Source organism: Chiloscyllium punctatum, chromosome 38 (genome assembly GCF_047496795.1).
Source record: "Chiloscyllium punctatum isolate Juve2018m chromosome 38, sChiPun1.3, whole genome shotgun sequence".
NCBI lineage: Eukaryota > Metazoa > Chordata > Chondrichthyes > Orectolobiformes > Hemiscylliidae > Chiloscyllium > Chiloscyllium punctatum.
The window spans coordinates 7566039-7584096 of NC_092776.1; the positions used below are offsets into that span (position 1 = coordinate 7566039).

The following is an 18058-nucleotide window of genomic DNA, read 5'->3' on the forward strand; positions in this document are numbered from 1 at the left end:
ACACTGAAGGAAAATGACAATAAAGTGGGAGAATCCAAGGTAAGTGCACACTGAAGCTAAAGGTGGTAGGAAAAGTTGGGAGAACAGGTGTGTGGGGGTGATTTTTGAACCTTTCTGTATTGTGATATGAATATTGTAATTTACATCACTTGTGTGTTTTTATCTTAAGTGATGTAAGATTTCCAATTCTATAGCTTTTAAATTGTACTGTGGGATCTTTAATATCCACCTTAATAGTCTTCTTCAAATAAATGTTGAATTTGATAGTCTACAAAATGTGCACAAGTATTAGAGTGTGAACCCAATAATTCCCTGCTAGAAGGTAAGGTGGTTTACCAACTGAATGTAGCTGCAATCTGTACAAGAAAACACTCCTATATTCCACAAGAAAACACTCCTAGTAACACACAAACGTCGGACAGACATAAAATGGTCCATCTTTATCAACTGTTAGCCACTAGTCTGTGTCTGTGGCAGGTGGTGAGGGAGATTTACCAAAGATCCTCAGACAGCACCTTCCAAACCCACGACCGCTTCCATCTTGAAGGACAAGTGGAGCAGATACATAGGAACACCACCCTGTGCAAGTTCCTCTCAAAACCACTTTCCATCCTGATCTGGAAATGTATCGCTGCCTTCCACTGTCATTGGGTTAAAATCTTGAAACTCCCTCCCTAATGGCTTTGCAGGTCAACACAGAGTAGTTTGAGAAGGCAGCTCACCCCATCTTTCCAAGGGTAACTAGAGATGGGCAGTAAATGTTGGCCCAGTCAGCGATGCCCACATCCAAGGAGTGAATAAAAAAGCATTTTAAAGTGTTGAGGAAAGAAAAATTCAGACTTTGTTGGGTAAAGGATTTTGGGATGGATCTGGACTTTTGATTGCATAAAGCAAGTGATACCAAGTATAAACAGCATCTCTCCTGATAACTTACAATGGAAATAAAAATCAGGCAAGATGTGTAATGGGTGATCGATACAAAGTATTGCACAAAGTCACAATTGACACATTTGTTTCATACATGTAGAAACTCTTGATTTCAGAGGCAGCCCCCATAGGCACAATGCAGTCCTGTTCAGGTCTTTGAGAGAGTCAGGGCTTTGAAAGATCATTGAAGAGTTGAGGACAAAGCAAACCATTAAGTGTTTTGTTTTTGTCCTTGAGCTTGGAAACCAACAGATGCCTTGGCAGCTGAGAACCACAGAGTCTAAAGAAGCATAGGGGTTTGCTCAGTAATACCTCAACTCATGAATTCTTCCTGTCAGTGGTCCCCAAACATAAAGTGCTCGTGCTTGCTCACTACTTGGGGTGTGGGGGGCAGGGAGTGTGCAAAGTACAAACCAGCAAGCATGCAATGGAAGGGGTGGCTCTTGCCCACTGCTAAAGACCCAATGCTTCTCTTTAGGGAAGGTCTGCTGAATTAAGTGCTAATCGGGAAATCATACCAGTTGCACAAATCTGCTGCTTGTAAAACCTCTATAGGGTGGAAACAAGCCATTTGGCCCAACAAGTCCACATCTCCAAAGAGTAGCCCACCCAGTTCCACTCCCCTACCACTCTACATTTACCTCTGACCAATGCACCTAACCTACACATCTCCAAGCACTACAGGTCTTTTTCGCATGGCCAATTCACCCTAATTTTGACTGTGGGAGGGAACAAAAGCACCCAGACAAAACCCACGCAGACACAGGAGAATGTGCAAACTCCAGCCCGAGGCTGGAATCAAACCCGGGTCCCTGAAGCTGCGAGGCGGCAGTGCTAACCACCCCGCCACTATGCTGTCCAATCAGAGCTACCAGCATTACTGAAAAACAGTGCCATTGGGGTGCATGGTTGGTGCTGGTATGAATATTCCAACACACCATCCCCCCCCAAATATTTGCAACAATACGCTCCCCACGTGGCGACTATTGACGACAACACCCTTTAGTGGGCATTTTGCTGAGAAGCAGGAAAGTTGTCTGTGGATCTAATCAGGAGATGGCGGTGGTGGCATCTCTAGCATCCACATTAACACCTGATTAAATACAACCCCCACCCTGCTCCCCATGTCACTGAATCCTCCAGAGGAGAGAGCATTACATTTCACCTAATGTCTGCAGGGCTGGGAGTTTTGATGAAGGCCTCATTGTTATTAAACCAAATAACCACTAGGAGGTGCACCAGCTCATTCCCCCCCCCCCACCGCCCCCTCCCGACTTCCCCCCCCCACTAGTTATCAAAGGCTGGGCACAGAGTCTGGTGACTGATTGCTTTGGGCAATATCTGAGTGTAAACATCATTTCCCAGATTCAAACTTAAATTAGCCATTCAGCCTTTTGAGACTCCCCTCAACATTAAATTAAATCTTGGCTGTTCTTCGATGTGAACATTGTGAACCTTCCTGCACTATCCCCATACCCCTCAATGTTTTTTTTAATTGCTGGGATTGAATTTAGCTGAGGAAATAATGTTGTCTGCACTGGTGATTATTTCCAGTACTTTTTGATTTAGGTGCAGCATTAATGATACTTTAGTGTGAAAACATAAGAAAAAGGAGTAGGAATAGCAGGCCATTCAGCCTTTTGAGACTCCCCCCAACATTAAATTAAATCTTGGCTGTTCTTCGATGTGAACATCGTGAACCTTCCTGCACTATCCCCATACCCCTCAATGTTTATTTTAATATCAAGGAATCAACCGATCTCTGCCTTGAATGTTCCCAATGATAAACTATCACAGCCCCTTGGGTAGCCAGTTCTAAACGTTCACCTCCCCCTGTGAAGAAATTCCTCCCAATCCTGAGATTCTAATCCCTTGGTTCTGGAACCCCCAGCCAGGGTAGATATCCTCCTTGCACCTACCTTGATGAATCCTGTCAGAAATTTGTAAGTTTCCAAACTTCAGATTATATAGGCCCTATCTTCATAGGACAGAGGATAAAAAACAAAAGCAGGAGTAGTCCATTCAGCCCATCGAGCCTACTCCATCGTTCAATATGATCATGGTTGATCAATTCAGTCCTCTGTTCCCTCTTTCGTCTCATACCCTTTGACTCCTTTAGTCCCAAGAACAATAATTTATTTTCTTCATGAAAGCACTTGATGTTTTGGCCTCAACTGCCTCAGCTTTCTGCGGTGGAGAATTCCACAGCCTCCGTATGCTCTGGGTGAAGAAATGTCTCCTCATTCTCAGTCTCAAATGACCTCCTTCATATCCTTAGACTATGACCCCAGGTTCTGGACTCCCTGGTCATCAGGAACATCTTTCCTGCATTTACCGTGTCTAGTCCTGGTAGAATTCTACAGGTCCCCCTCCCCTTTCTTTTAAACCCCAGCGAGTATAGTCCTGTCCAATCCAGTCTCCACCCGTACATCTCTTCCCACCATCCCAGGAATCAGTCTGGTAAAGCTGGAGAACCCCTCCATTGCCTGGAGTTCATTGGTTGAACTGTTGGTGTGCTCCCGCTAGGGAAAACATATCTTTGCTCAGGTACGGAGACCACACTGCTCTAGACGTGGTCACCTCAACGTTTAATGTATGATAATATTGGCTTCTTATTCCAATAACTAATTGTTCATTTAAAATTGGTTGCTCATGCCTCAACTCCATTTAGGGTTTAAATTAAATTTTACTAATTACATGTTCACAGCGCGGTGGCTCAGTGGTTAGCACTGCTGCCTCACAGCACCAGGAACCTGAGTTTGATTCCCGCCTTGGACGACTGTCTGTGTGAAGTTTGCACATTCTCCTTGTGTCTGCGTGGGTTTCCTCTGGGTGGTCTGGTTTCCTCCCACAATCCAAAGATATGCAGGTCATGTGAATTGGCCATGCTAAATTGCCCATAGTGTTAGATGCATTAGTCAAACATAAATATAGGGTAGGGGAATGGGTCTGAGTGGGTTACTTTACAGAAGGGCGATGTGGACTTGCTGGGCCGAAGGGCCTGTTTCCGTACTGTAGGGATCTAATCTAATCTAATTCTCTCCTACAGCTCTTTCTGGCTGTTTTACTGCTAATGAGACTTCTTGGTAGAGGTATCTCCATTCCCATTATGCCTTTTACTTCCTGCTGCCTTAGGTTCTAAAGTTCAGGTACAAGTATTCTGTCATTAAATGATAATCATGCCCACTTTTTATAAGTGGGAAATATATTACCAGCTTCCGTGGCTTACAGCTTCCGTGTCCAGATTGCAGAATAATGAGATGGTTTGAGACAAGATGCTGGTCCACTAACTCATTCACCTCAACCTGTTTGAAGGGGGAGACTCTCAGTGGCTGTCAGTATGTCCCTGTAATGAGGAGCAGTGAGGGGTCACTGCAGGTGAGGCATCACAAGGCCATTCTTGTAGACCCCTGAGCAATTGTATCAAGAACGGCACTGGGGCTGTCCAGCCTCTGGGTCAGTTGAGAGCAGAACAGGAGAGCTCAGTCTGAAGAATCAAACACAGAATAGAAGTGTATAAGTTTGGTTAAAGCTGACAAGGAGGCTGTTGGCTGTGTCATGTCTATACTCACTCTTTGCAAGAGCAACTCACGTTGTCCTATTCCCCTGTCATTTCTCTGTAACTGTACAAATATTCTCTCTTCTGACGATCCAATTTTCTTGGAAGATCTCAACTGAATCTGCTACCTGCCCTGTCACGCATTCCAGAGATTCATTGCGTAAGAAAAATATTTCCTCATGTTGCTGTCGTTTCCTACATAAGTCACCTTGCATCATCTTCCTCTAAATCCCAACCCTTCTGCCAATTGGGCACAGTTTCTCTCTATCTCTGTTCACATTCTTCATAACTTTGAACATCTCTATCAATTCTTCTCTTCATTATCTCTTTGCCAAGGACAACACCCTCAGCTTCTCCAACCCTATTGATAAAAACTGAAACTAAACATTGAAAAAAGATAAGAAGTTGCATATTGACCACCAGGTTCAACCAGTCAGCACCCTCTTCTCATGCTATTTAAAATGGCAGCCCTTTTTATCTGAAGTCCGTTCTTGCATCCTGATGAGTTCTGACAAGTTCAAGGATCAAAGCTTTGAGTTTTTGTTTCCTTTTGGCAATGTTTAAGTTCTGTCATCCCAAGCAACCGAAATTCCTCATCCCTGGAATCATTCTTGTGAATCTTTCCTAAAGTCTTCACGACTTTCCTTGTGTTTGGTATGAGCTCCAGTTGAGGACAAGCAGTGTTTTATAAATGTTCACCGTGACCTCTTTATGTTTGAGCCTATTTCTAAGACACAGGATCACGTGTGTTTTCTTCATCGCTTTTTCAACCTGCCCTGCACCCTTCAACAATCCATGAACATGTACCCCCAAATCTCCTCCTCATGTAACCCCAAATCTCCTCCTCCTGTACCCCCTTTGGAACTGTATTCCTCTCCCTTGAATCACTCATACCTGGCTGGGCTCATCCAACTCTTCAGGTACATGCATGGCAGTAGAGTTCTAACAATGGTGCAGGCCACCTTTTTGACAGACAGAAGAAAAATTAGCATGGTGGTCCATTTCTAATCGTGGAGGAGGAAGTGAGGACTGCAGCAATCAGAGTCGAGAGTGTGTCACTGGAAAAGCACAGCAGCTCAGGCAGCATCTGAGGAGCAGGAGAATCATCATCTCGGGCATAAGCCCTTCATCAGGAATCTGGATAATTCCTGATGAAGGGCTTAGGCCTGAAACGTCAATTTTCCTGCTTCTTGGACACTGCATGACCAGCTGTGCTTTTCCAGCTCCACACTCTCACCCCATGACATTTTTAATTGTGGCTGAGCATGAATAGATTAGTCTGTGATGCACATAAGACTTGCTGGCTGTGTGAAGAATGTCCATGTAGGTGGGGTTAACAAAGGACGTCTCGCAGACATAGAACCCTATCCCAGCTTGAGCCTGTACTTTCAGGAGAAGGAGGCAGTCTTTTGAAGGAGGATTTTTTTTAAAAGCATTTGGTTTATCTGATATGGAAGAGCAAGATGACCCACTCACCGCCACTATCTGGTTGCACACTGGGAACTTGGAAAAGAGGGGAATTCAGGCGGCTTGTGTATTCTCCTCTCTCAAACCCAGTTGGAGAGAGGGTCATAGAGTCATAGAGATGTACAGCATGGAAACAGACCTTTCGGCCCATCTCATCCACGCCAACCAGATATCCTAAATTAATCTAGTCCCATTTGCCAGCACCTGTCCCATATCCCTCTAAATCCTTCCTATTCGTATGTCCATCCAGATGCCTTTTTAAATGTTGTACTAGCCTCTCCCACTTCCTCTGGCAGCTGATTCCCTACGCACACTGTCCTCTGCATGATAAAGTTGCCCCTTTAGGTCCCTTTTAAGTGGGCATGGGAAATAGAGGTTAATTCTCGGGCTAATATTTTAGCTTTGCCCCGAGATTAACGAACTCAATACAGACCACAGATCAAATGCAAATCCTCCCAGATTTTTCCCATTTGATGTTGGACAATGCACAACTGAGCATGTGCAAACTGAATTGTGCAACATGTGTTGAGGACTTAGTTTTTTTTAACATGACTCTCCCAAAAGCACAGCTTCGTTTTGTTAATAGCTATTCCAATGTGTGATCACCACCTATAAATTGCTTTCTTAAGTTCAGTTAAGCAAATAATCACCAGCATTCAAAGATGTTAGATGTATGTCGGATTTCACCATTGTCATAAGCCTCCCATAGAGATAACAATCTAGAATATTTATCCACCAGGAAATAACCTTTATCCATGTGTTTGTAAATGATCTTTATAGTGACTGCAAAGTAGGAGGCAGTTCTGCTGTTTGATTTCTCCCTTTCTGACGCATCCATGTCTTGTGTGTCCATTTGTGTTTTAGACTGCTGCTGTAAAGGGTATCACACAAGTAGTAATCTCTAGAGTTACCATGGCCGCTCCGGGAATGAGTAAGTATCTAAAAAAACACCATTTGTATCTGTAGATAGCTCAGGTCCATCTTTGGTTAAACAGAAGCGAGTCTTCTGATGAGGTAATGGGCCAAGATGGTAGATTGTATAGTTGTTTAGATAAAACTGTTCCGTTTTGGCAGATCGCTGTTACTTAAGCCCTTACTTAATTCTCATTACTTTCTCGACATATCATCGGCTTCCTTTCACTGATTTTGGAATGTGCCCATTAGTTATTTGAATACTTAAACTAGTTTAGGAGTCACTGTGCCTATTCAGTGAACTAGTAAATATTATGAACCCTTAAATTATTATCGGGTCAGAATTGTCCATAACCTGTCTCACCAATTTCTGTCGTGATTTTTCAACACTGGTATCAAATGCACAAACTCTTTCATCTCTCCAGTTTAGATTTAGATCTTTAAAGCACATTGGTTTGTTGTAGTAACTTAAAGGTACTTTTAATTGTGTTACTTACTTGCAAGTCATTATTGTTGTCATTATATTTTTTGTTGCTGGCATAATTCGCTCCCCCATCTCTTTTTGCCTTAATCCTCTCTTTCCAGGTGTAGGCTAGTTTCCAGTAGGTTCTTGCGGCAAACTGGTAGTATCCCCACTTTTGGGCCAAGAGGCCTGGGTTCAAATCCCACTTCCTCCAGTTGCAATTCATAATATGCCTAGACAAACTGTTTTGATCCGACCTCCCTGAATTCCAGGGAGTAGGCGGTGTGTCACAGTGATATAACTAGTAATTAATAACCCAAGGTTAATTTTCTGTGGTCATAATGTCAAATCCCACCAAAGCAGATGCTGAAGTTTGAATTCAGTAAAATTCATGGGTTTCAAATAAAGCTCTTCCAGCACATGTCCCTACCTCTGAACCAAGAGGCCTGGATCAAGTCTCACTTGGCCCAGATGATATCCGAACAGATTAATTAGAATAATAAACACATTCAACCAATGAAAAACCTGGATTCCAGGATACCACTTACATTCCAGGACCTTGTATGAATTTCTAGTGTTCAACTATTCTATAGCTATGAGTCATTTGGTATTGGTTTCATTATAGTGGTATCAGTTAATCAAGCACAAACAGAAATTCTACAGTAAAATTGAATTTGATTAATCTGACAATTGAAAAACTGAAAGAACTACAGATGCTGTAAATCAGAAACAAAAACAAATGTTGCTGGAAAAGCTCAGCAGGTCTGGCAGCATCTGTGAAGAGAAATCAGAGTTCATGTTTCAGGTCTGGTGACCCTTCCTCAGACCTGATGGTAGCTGGGAAAATGTGGGTTATAAACCAAACTTTTCATAGCTACATCAGTTCTGAGGAAAGTTCTCTGGACCCAAAACATTAACTCTGATTTGTTATCACAGATGCTGCCAGACCTGCTGACCTTTTCCAGCAACTTCTGGTTTAATCTGATTATTTGTTTACCGACACCCAAAATAAAATGATCACAAACGGTAACAAACTTTATTCCAGTTTTTTTGTTGGCTTTCTTTAATTCATTCACGACATGAGGGCATCTCTGGCTTGTCCAGCATTTATTGCCCATCCCAAAGAGAACAGTTTAAGAGTCAATCACGATGATGTCACATGGAGGCCAGACCAGGTAAGGATGGCAGTTCCTTCCCTAAAAAAGGACATTAGTGAACCAGATGGGGTTTTCTGACAATCGACAATGCATTCATGGTCACCATTAGACCCTTAATTTCAGATTTTTAAAAAATTCAAAATTAATTCAATTCCACCATCTGCTGTAGTAGGATTTGAACCCAGATTCTCAAGATGTTACCTGGGTCTCTGAATTCCCCCTACCCCGGCCTCATCCCAAATCCAATCTCCAACTCGCACTGCCCTCTTGAACTGTCCCACCTCCAACTTCCTTCCCGCCATCCACTCCTACCTATCACCATCACCCCCCCACCTTCACCTACCTATCACCTTCCCAGCTACCATCCCTCCCCAGTCCCAACCCCCTTCATTTATCTCTCAGTCCCCTTCACACACACCTCCCCAAACCCCCACCCCCAATTTCCTGATGAAGGGCTAAAGCCCGAAATGTCAACCCTCCAGCTCCTCGGATGCTACCTGACCTGCTGTGCTTTTCCAGTACCACACTTTCAACTCCAATCTCCAGCATTCAGAGTCTGCACTTTCTCCTAGTCTCTGGATTAATAGTCTAGCGAATACACCATTCGGCCATCATCTCCCCCCCCCCCCCTCCTCCCCAAGTTGATAATAGCAATAACCTTCAGACATTTTGATAAAACCTTTGTTTTGGACATTTTCTTTACATAGCTACAGTTGCTGGCCAATTGGTATTTTTTTAAAAGCAGGTGAATTGCTGCTTTTAGAAGAATTTCCTGCAAAGGCCTGACCACCTGGGGCTACAGATCTCCGGTGTATTTTTGGTCTTATTTTCCACTGCAGGAACAAATGCAGTAAATACAGTCAGTAAATACAGAATTGGGTCTGATTGACAAAAACATAGAAAATCCCCCACATCTTCCAGCCTAGCCCGAGGAAATATATTTTCCTTATTTGTTCAGGAAATCTTTCAGCAGGTGACAGTGATGATACAAAATAAGTCAGAACTTGTCTCGTTTTGCATATTGTAAGGACATCGTTCACAGGGGAAGAGATCTGCTTGTTGAGTTTAAAAAATCCTCATGCCAACAAACTAAAATGGGATCTCTTTTTAACATAAATGTAATAGGTAGGTTTCCTCCCAGCTATCACATTGATTAGCAATTCACACCAATCTGGCACATGTTACTGCGGCACCGAAAGTACCTCCTGGAAGATTAGAGGTTTTTTTAAGCAGTAAAGTGTTCCGTCTGCAGGGAGAGACACCAATGTTTTTTAAAGAGACTTGTTCAAACAAGTCACGGATCAAGCTGCACCCAGGTGTTACTGATCACTCTTTGGCTCTTGGCAAGAAAGATCTAGTTTTGTTGCTATGCGGATACCAGCTTCGCCTCCAAAAATAACTACTCAATCACTCCAGAGTTCATTGCCTTTATCACATTGGATTTAAAAAATATTTTCTCAGAAGTTGCCGTTCCTTCTTGTTGCTTTACAGGGATAGGGAAGTGTTGTTGATGTGTCCATACATTTTTCTGCTATTTTCCCTGGAGCATCGGAGACTGAGGGGTGACCTCATAGAGGTTTATAAAACCATGAGGGGCATGGATAGGGTAAATAAACAAGGTAACCAGAACTAGAGGGCATTAGTTTAGGGTGAAAGGAAAAAGATTTAAAAGGGACCTAAGGGGCAACTTTTTCACACAGAGGGTGGTACGTGTGTAGAATGAGCTGCCAGAGGAAGTGGTGGAGGCTGGTACAATTACAACATTTAAAAGACACCTGGATGGGTACATGATGAGGAAGAGTTTAGAGGGAAATGGGCCAAGTGCTGGCAAATGGGACTAGGTTAGGGACCAACATCTACAGGAAAGTTACACACACTGACCAGATACTCAACTACAGGAGCAATCATCCCAACACCCACAAACGGAGCTTCATCAGGACATTAATTAAATGAGTCACAACGCACTGCAGTACCCAGGAGCAACAAGAAGCCAAGGAAAAACACCTGTACAACATATTCAGGAACAACGGGTAGCTGATAAGTGCAGTCCGCTGATTCCTGCACAACAGACCTAAACAAGAAGAAACAACACGCCCAGAGACTCTACCCACCCTGCCATGCCTTAAAGACATCTCGGAGATGACAACCAGACTACTCCGGCCCCTTGGCACTATGGTAGCCTACAAACCTACCACCATACTGAAACAGCTCCCGATGTATTTAAAGGACCCTGTACCAACAACCAGCAGAATGAACCTTATATACAAAATACTCTGCAAGGATTGCAACAAACATTACATTGGACAGGTGGACAGGAAACTAGCCACCAGGATGCATTAGCACCAACTAGCCACTAAAAGACACTAGTATCACTGGTATCCATACACACAGACAAAGAGGGACACCAGTTCGGCCGGGACAATACATCCATCCTGGGACAGGTTAACAAAGATATGCACAGGAACTCCTTGAGGCCTGGCATTCAAACCAGAATTCCATTAACACACGTATTGGGGAGATCCAAGATGGCGGCGATCCAGTAGGTCTGCCCTGCTGAACTCTGCACAAACCCAGACAAAGTGCATTCACCCTCCCTTTCTTACCCTTTGGGGTACAAATCGCTGGTTTTAGACCCTCTGAACTGCTATATATATTAGTTTCAGTGCTATTTTTAAAGAAACAAAAAAATGACTAAGGGACAAGGACCACGAGGTTCACAACAAGCGGGGCACTCCCCTGTAGTACCAGACATGCCTGCGAACATGGCATCAGCCTCTGTGAACGCTCCTGGGGACTTATCTGTGGAGCAGAGCCTAGTCTCGGAGTTCAGGAAACTCCAAGAGAAGATTGATTCAGCGATGGAGGAGGCCCAGAAAAGGCAGGACCCAATCTTGGCCGTGCTGCAGAAGCATGACCAGGAGGTCCAGCATTTTGGGCGGCGGGTCGTGGAGGTGGAGCAGCGGGCCGCGGTGTTGGAAACCGCGGTGGAATCCTGGGCAAGTGGGGTCCAGGCCCGGGAACGGCAGGTACGAGCCTTGGAGGGGCAGGTCAAAGGGGCCTCGAAAATTGAGGCCAGAGGATGAACATCCGTCAGATGGGGCTGCTGGAACGGGAAGAGGAAGACGAGCTCGTCAGCTTCTTGGAGCATTAGCTCCCGTAGTTTTTGAAGCTGGAAGTCGAGGTAGGCGGGGTGGGGGTCGAGCGGGCCCACCGGGTCACTATGTGCAGGCCTGGATCGGGCCAGTGTCCCCACCCGGTCCTAGTGCAGTTCCAACACTATCGAGACAAACAAATGATGCTGGAAGCTTCTAGAGCACTGGGCAAGGATCCATAGCCTCTGATATGCAAAGATTCAAGAATTATGTTTTTCCAAAACTTTTCTGCGGTCGTGATCCGTAAGAGAAAGGCCTTTGATAAGGTAAAAAAAAAAGAGGCTGAGGGACTTGAATATTCAGTACTTGGTAAGATATCCGGCAATATTGCATTTCAGCCACAGAGGGTCCATGTTTAATTTTGGCCCATCGGAAAAAGCAAAGGACTTCCTGAATAGCTTAAAATAGACTGGTTGGCTCAAATAACAAGGACAATAGTGTGTGCTTAGTTTTCTCTGTAGTTTGCCTGATTTTGTCCTTTTAATATGTGGGGTCTCCCTTTTTCTCTTTCTCCCTCCTCTTTCTTCCTTCTCCTCTCCTGTTATCCTTTATTTTTTTCCTCTATCATTCATTTCCTTTTTTAGATTAGATTACTTACAGTGTGGAAACAGGCCCTTCAGCCCAACAAGTCCACACTGACCCGCCAAAGCGCAACCCACCCATTCCCCTACATTTGCCCCTTACCTAACACTACGGGCAATTTAGCATGGCCGTTTCACCTGACCTGCACATCTTTGGACTGTGGGAGGAAACCGGAGCACCCGGAGGAAACCCACGCAGACACGGGGAGAATGTGCAAACTCCACACAGTCAATTGCCTGAGTGCTAACCACTGTGCTACCATGCCGCCCTGTTCTCTCTCTTAGTATGGGGGTGGCAAGGAATGGTTTGGGGGGAGGGGGTTGGTTTGGATGCGATGGGCTGAGTGCCCACTTTTAATTTTCTTGTTGTAAGACACATGTAACATTTTTTTACTTTGTTTTGTCTGGGTTTGGGGCATGGCTTCAGCTAGAAGGAGCCATAGAGGGGTTAATGGGTAGTATGAGTGCCCCCTGTGGGCAAGGGGGAGAGTCTCTTCTTATTTGTGTTATATGTTGGTTCATTATAGAAGTAGTTGTTAGAAGTTTTGATTTGGTATTTTTTGTAGTTGTATTTTCAAGTTTATACAAATTGTTTAATGTTTTCATTTGGCGCACTAAAAATGGAGATCTTCCTCCTGGGGGGTTATGGGCTGTTTTGGACAGCAATGACTAATCATTCATTTAAATGGTGCACCTGGAACATTAAGGGGTGTCATTCACCAAGTAAGAGAAAAAAAGATACTTTCAAGCCTTAGAAAAGAAAGGGTCGTTATAGCCTTGCTGCAAGAAACACACCTAACCAATAAGGAGCACTTAAAGTTACAGAAGGGAGGGTTCGGCTGGGTGTTCTTTTCATCCTTTAATTTGAAAAGTAGCTATACTCATTCAGAAGAATCTTCCATTTCAGTTGTTCAATCAAATTAGGGATGGATATGGGCAGTCGCTGATCCTTAAAGCTTTAATACACGGAGAGGAATATGGGATCTTGAATGTATAGTTCCCCCCCCCCCGGCACACCCCCTCAAATTTTTAACAGATGCGCTCTCAGGCTGGTGGCCCTTGGGGCACATCATACAATTAAAAGTCGGGGGGACCTTTAACCAGCTTATGGACCCCGAGGTGGACAGGATACCGAGGAGTCTCGCAGGTATATCCCATCAATCCAGGCAGCTGGTGGACCTGAACAGGGAGCTGGGTTGGTGGATGTGTGGAGATGTCTTCACCCTGAGGGTAGGGATTTCACTTTTTTCTCTAACCCACATAAGTGCAAGACTAGCATTGACATGTTTTTGCCCCATCGGCCTTTTTGAATTCAGTGCTGTCCTGCAGAATTGGGAACATAGCCATTTCTGATCATGATTTGGAGATACCGGTGATGGGCTGGGGTGAACAAAGTTAAAAATCACCCAACACCAGGTTACAACAGGTTTATTTGGAAACATTAGCTCCTTCATCAGGTGGTTGTGGAGAATAAGATCATAAGACACAGAATTTATAGCAGAAATTTACAGTGTAATGTAACTGAAATTTTTCAACATATAATTTCAGTTACATCACACTGTCAACTTTTGCCATAAATTCTGTGTCTTACGACCTTATACTCCACATCCACCTGATGAAGGAGCAGTACTCCGAAAACTAGTGCTTCCAAATAAACCTGTTGGATTATAACCTGGTGTTGTGTGATTTTTAAATTTCTGATCCTGCAGCAGTGTACATGGAGGTTAAGACCAGTGGCGATGGGACAGGCTCGCAGCATTGACGCATGGATCCTTTCCCCCTGAAGGATAGCAAGTTTATTGAGTATTTTTCGCGGGAATTAAACATTTTTTGGGACATTAATTCGGGTACAGCCAGCAATCCATTGGTGCTCTTGGAGACTGCCAAGGCTTATGCAAGGGGTTTGATTATTTCTTAATCGGCAACTTGGAAGCGGCAGAGGAGACAGCAGCAGCGTTTACTTGAGGCTTGGCTGAGGGCAGCCAAGACAGCATATTTTGACAGAACGCCTGTAAATAAATTGCAGTGGATTACAGCCCTCAGGGCTGTTTTGAATGCTGCGCTCACCTAGACAGCAACGAGGAAGATTTCCTTTGCAAAACAGAGGTTATTAGAGTGTGATGATAGATGGATAGATGTCTGGCACACTTAGCCAGAAAGAAGAGTCCCCCCCCCAATCTATCATATCCATCAGAGAGTGTGCTGGTTCTATCACCTACGATCCCAAAAAGATTAACGCAGCATTCAGGAAGTTCTACTCTGAGTTGTACTAGTTGGAGGGCTGTGAGGACAGATTGGCGAAGGTGGAGTCCTCTTTTTAAGACCTTGGACCTCCCAGGTGTAACTTCGGAGCAGGGTCTCTTTTGAATGCCCCTCTGACAATCCAAGAGATACAGGAGGTGGTGAAGCTGCTCCAGATTGGTAAAGTGCCCAGCCCAGACGGATTTCAAAGGTGAGTTTTATAAGGAGTTTATAAATATGCTGGCTGGGCCAATGTTGGATATGTTCAATTATTCATAGTCAGGACTGCCTCCCATCCTCTCTGAGAGAAGCAAATATTTCTCTTACTCTCAAGAGAAGGAAAGCCCCAACGGATTGTACTTTGTATAGGCCCATGTTGTTATTAAATATGGACTTTGAAATTTTATCGAAAATTCTGGTGTTGAGGCTGGAGAAGTTCTTGCCCTTTATCGTAAGAGAGGACCAGACAGGTTTTACTAGGGGTTGCAGGTCCTCCAAGAGTGTGCTAAATATGGTTCAGGTATGCCAGCAAGATTTGATTCCAGGCTTGGTAGTCTCCCAAGGTGCAGAGAAAGCGTTTGACCAGGTGGAGTGGCCCTACCTCTTTTATGTCCTGGAACGGTTTGGTCTTGGAGGGGTCTTTGCCAAGTGGCTGGCAGTGTTATGTAATGACCCAAAAGCAGCGGTGCTCACTAATGGTATAAGGTCTGACAGTTTTAGTTTTAGCCCCCTTTCACCGTCCCTATTTGCATTGGTGCTTGAGCCGTTGGCAGAGGCCATCTGGAGGGACCCCAATATAAATGCCCTGGAGGTAGGGTCAGGAGGGCATAAGATCACCCTTCACACAGATGATGTCCTTCTCTTTCTAACTAAGCTGACGATAAGTATGCCCCGTTTGATACAAGTAATTAAGTTATTTGACTCTTTCTCGGGGTATAAAATCAATTTTATGAAATCGGAGGCCATGCCTGTAGGGGGGTCTTATTAGCGTACCCAATCTTGGGGGTGGAATCCGATTCCCTTTCAGATGGTCTCAGGGAGGTCTTTGGTCAATTATATAAAGCTAACTTTGTGCAGTTCCTAGAGAAGATAAGACAGGACCTTCAGCACTGGGAGGACCTTCCGATATCCTGGTTGGGAAGAATAGCTCTGGTTAAAATGAATGTTCTTCCTCGTTTATTATATCCTATGTGAATGCTTCCTTTGATGCTATCCAGGCAGGCGCTAGGGAGGCTTAACAGTTGGCTTGGATCTTTTATCTGGCGTCACCGGTGGCCTCTTATTAATTGCAGCTTCTGTGGGGAATGAGGGGGTGCAGACTTTCTAGACTTTAAGAAATACCTACAAAGTTCTCTACTATCTTGTGTGCCTGATTGGGCCTGCCAGGACCTGGGGTCAATTTGGCTGGACATCAAGGCCTCCCAGGCAAAATGGCCCCTCATTAATCATGGACAAGATAAAGATTGTTATGGACCATTGCAGATATCTGATTGTCCTTGACACAGTTAAAACATGGAGAATGGTGCGGCAAGGTGAACGCAATTTACAAAAGCCACTTCCCCTTTTACTCCCATAGTAGGAATGGTAGGATTCCAGCCAGGATCAATGGATTCCGGTTTTAGGCTCTGGGAGTCCAGAGGAGTTTCCTGTATGGGAGATTTATTTGATGCCTTGATGTCTTTCAAGCAGCTGAGCCAGAAATATGAACTATCCAGGAGGGATTTCTTTCATTACTTTCAGGTCAGGGACTTTATACAGAAAAAGACTACATTAATGGTTAGTCCCTGTAAGTTGGACATGGAGAGGAGAGTGCATTGGTCCATGGGTGCTCTCTCGGTCAACATCCTCTATCATTTATTAGGAGGTAATGTCTCGAAGGACATCAAGCGGTTGTGTGGAATCTGGGCTCAGGAATTAGAGGTGGAGATCTCACCAGAGGGGTGGGAGGATATTTGGGAGAACGTAAGGAAGATTTCGATTTGCAACAGGACATAGGCTTTGCAATTGAAGGTAATCCACAGGGCTTATTTGGCACTGGAGCGGCTTGCAAAATTTAAGACAGGAGCGTGCCCAATGTGTCCCAAATGTAAAACAGATGTTGGCACTCTTACTCATTGCTTGTGGTCATGCCACAAGCTTCGTAGGTATTGGGCGCTATCGCGAGTGTTTGGGAAGGGGTCTGGGAACCAAGCTCAAGGTAGATCCTGTGTCCCTCCTCTTTGATTTGCCGACTCTCCCCTTTTTGGACCAGCGTGGGAAGAAAGTATTTAGTATTCTTTCATTTTGTGTGAGGAAGAACATCCTGATGAGCTGAGTGTTGGAAAATCCCCCAGGACTCTTGGGGTGGCATAGGTTAGTTATGGACCACATCCCCCTGGATTTCCTCATTAGTATGGTGCACCAGAAAAACGGAACCTTTTTATAGGACGTGGCGGCCCTTTTTGAACTATATAGACACAGACTTGTTGGCTATATTGGTTAGGGCCTTTGTATAGCCATGAGGGCTGTGTCTGGTGGCCCAGGGGCCCTGGGAGGAAGAATTCTGAACAATACGGGTATGCCAACTGATGCTCCTGATGGTGGGGAGCTTTGATGGGATTGCACTGAGTGTTGTAACTTAATTTAATTTGTCTTGATTCAACTCAGTTTAATTTAGTTTCTTTTTATTTTGATTTAGTTATATATTGAATTGTAGTTTGTGTAGAGTTTTGTTTTCTCCTAAATTGTTTGTGGAACAGAGTAGCAGTTTGTTTAGTGTTATTGTTGTTATATTGCAAGATTGTTATATTATTTTATAGTAATTTTATATTTTCGTAAAAAATTCGAAATCACCTTCTCAATAAAAATACTTATTAAAAAAGCAAACATATTGATCTGGGCCCCATTTACCAACCTCTCAGAAAAAGAACCGGAAGTGATATCACCCACCACAACAGACCAAGGCACATAAATAGAAAGTGGGACATAACAGCAGCACTTCACCGGAGGCTCACTGATGATGTTACCCAGCATGGTGATGAAACTTCTGAGAACAAATCTACCAGCTCAGTGAGCAAACTTACAACCTGGGACTAGATTAGCTTAGGATATCTGGTCGGCATGGACGTGCTGGACCGAAGGGTCTTCTTCCATGCTGTACACCTTAGACTTGACCCCACAGAGGGCTGAAGGCTAGTATAAGAGTGATGTGAAGAGGTATGGTAGACAAATGAACAGCATTTGGTCTGGGTTTTCCATTGTATGGTGGGGGGGCTGGGAACAAAAGCTGTGCAGTGTGGTGGCTCCGACCATCTCTTGTGGTTGAATTGAGTGTCGGATTGCCTATCAGTCTCCATTTGGTGTGGGTGGGTAAGGTTGGGATGGGGAAGGGGGTGGAAATTTGTTCATGAGCAGAGTGAAAGTGGGGAATCATTGGGGGGCTTGGGCCCTATCAGAATGGAATGCCATTTGGCAGAGCTAGGGGTTATGCCCCCACCACAAAGTCACTCATAGCTACAAATATAAAGGATCCCCGCTCTGATTCCACCTTCACCTCTTCTGAAAGGCTTAAAAAAAGTCAATGAATAACCTCAAAATAAAGAAATTCAATAACCCTGAAA

At 44.3% G+C, this 18058-nt stretch overlaps 1 protein-coding gene across 3 annotated transcripts in view; it reads left to right on the forward strand.

Annotated features, from left to right (window-relative positions):
* Positions 1 to 18058, forward strand: part of sfxn2 (sideroflexin 2) — an 89543-nt gene that overhangs the window by 41631 nt on the left and 29854 nt on the right. For all 3 annotated transcript variants that reach the window (XM_072557097.1, XM_072557100.1, XM_072557099.1), the window contains one exon: positions 6818 to 6884. In XM_072557097.1, the coding sequence (XP_072413198.1) occupies positions 6818 to 6884 (67 nt within the window). The remainder of the gene's footprint in view (positions 1 to 6817; positions 6885 to 18058) is intronic.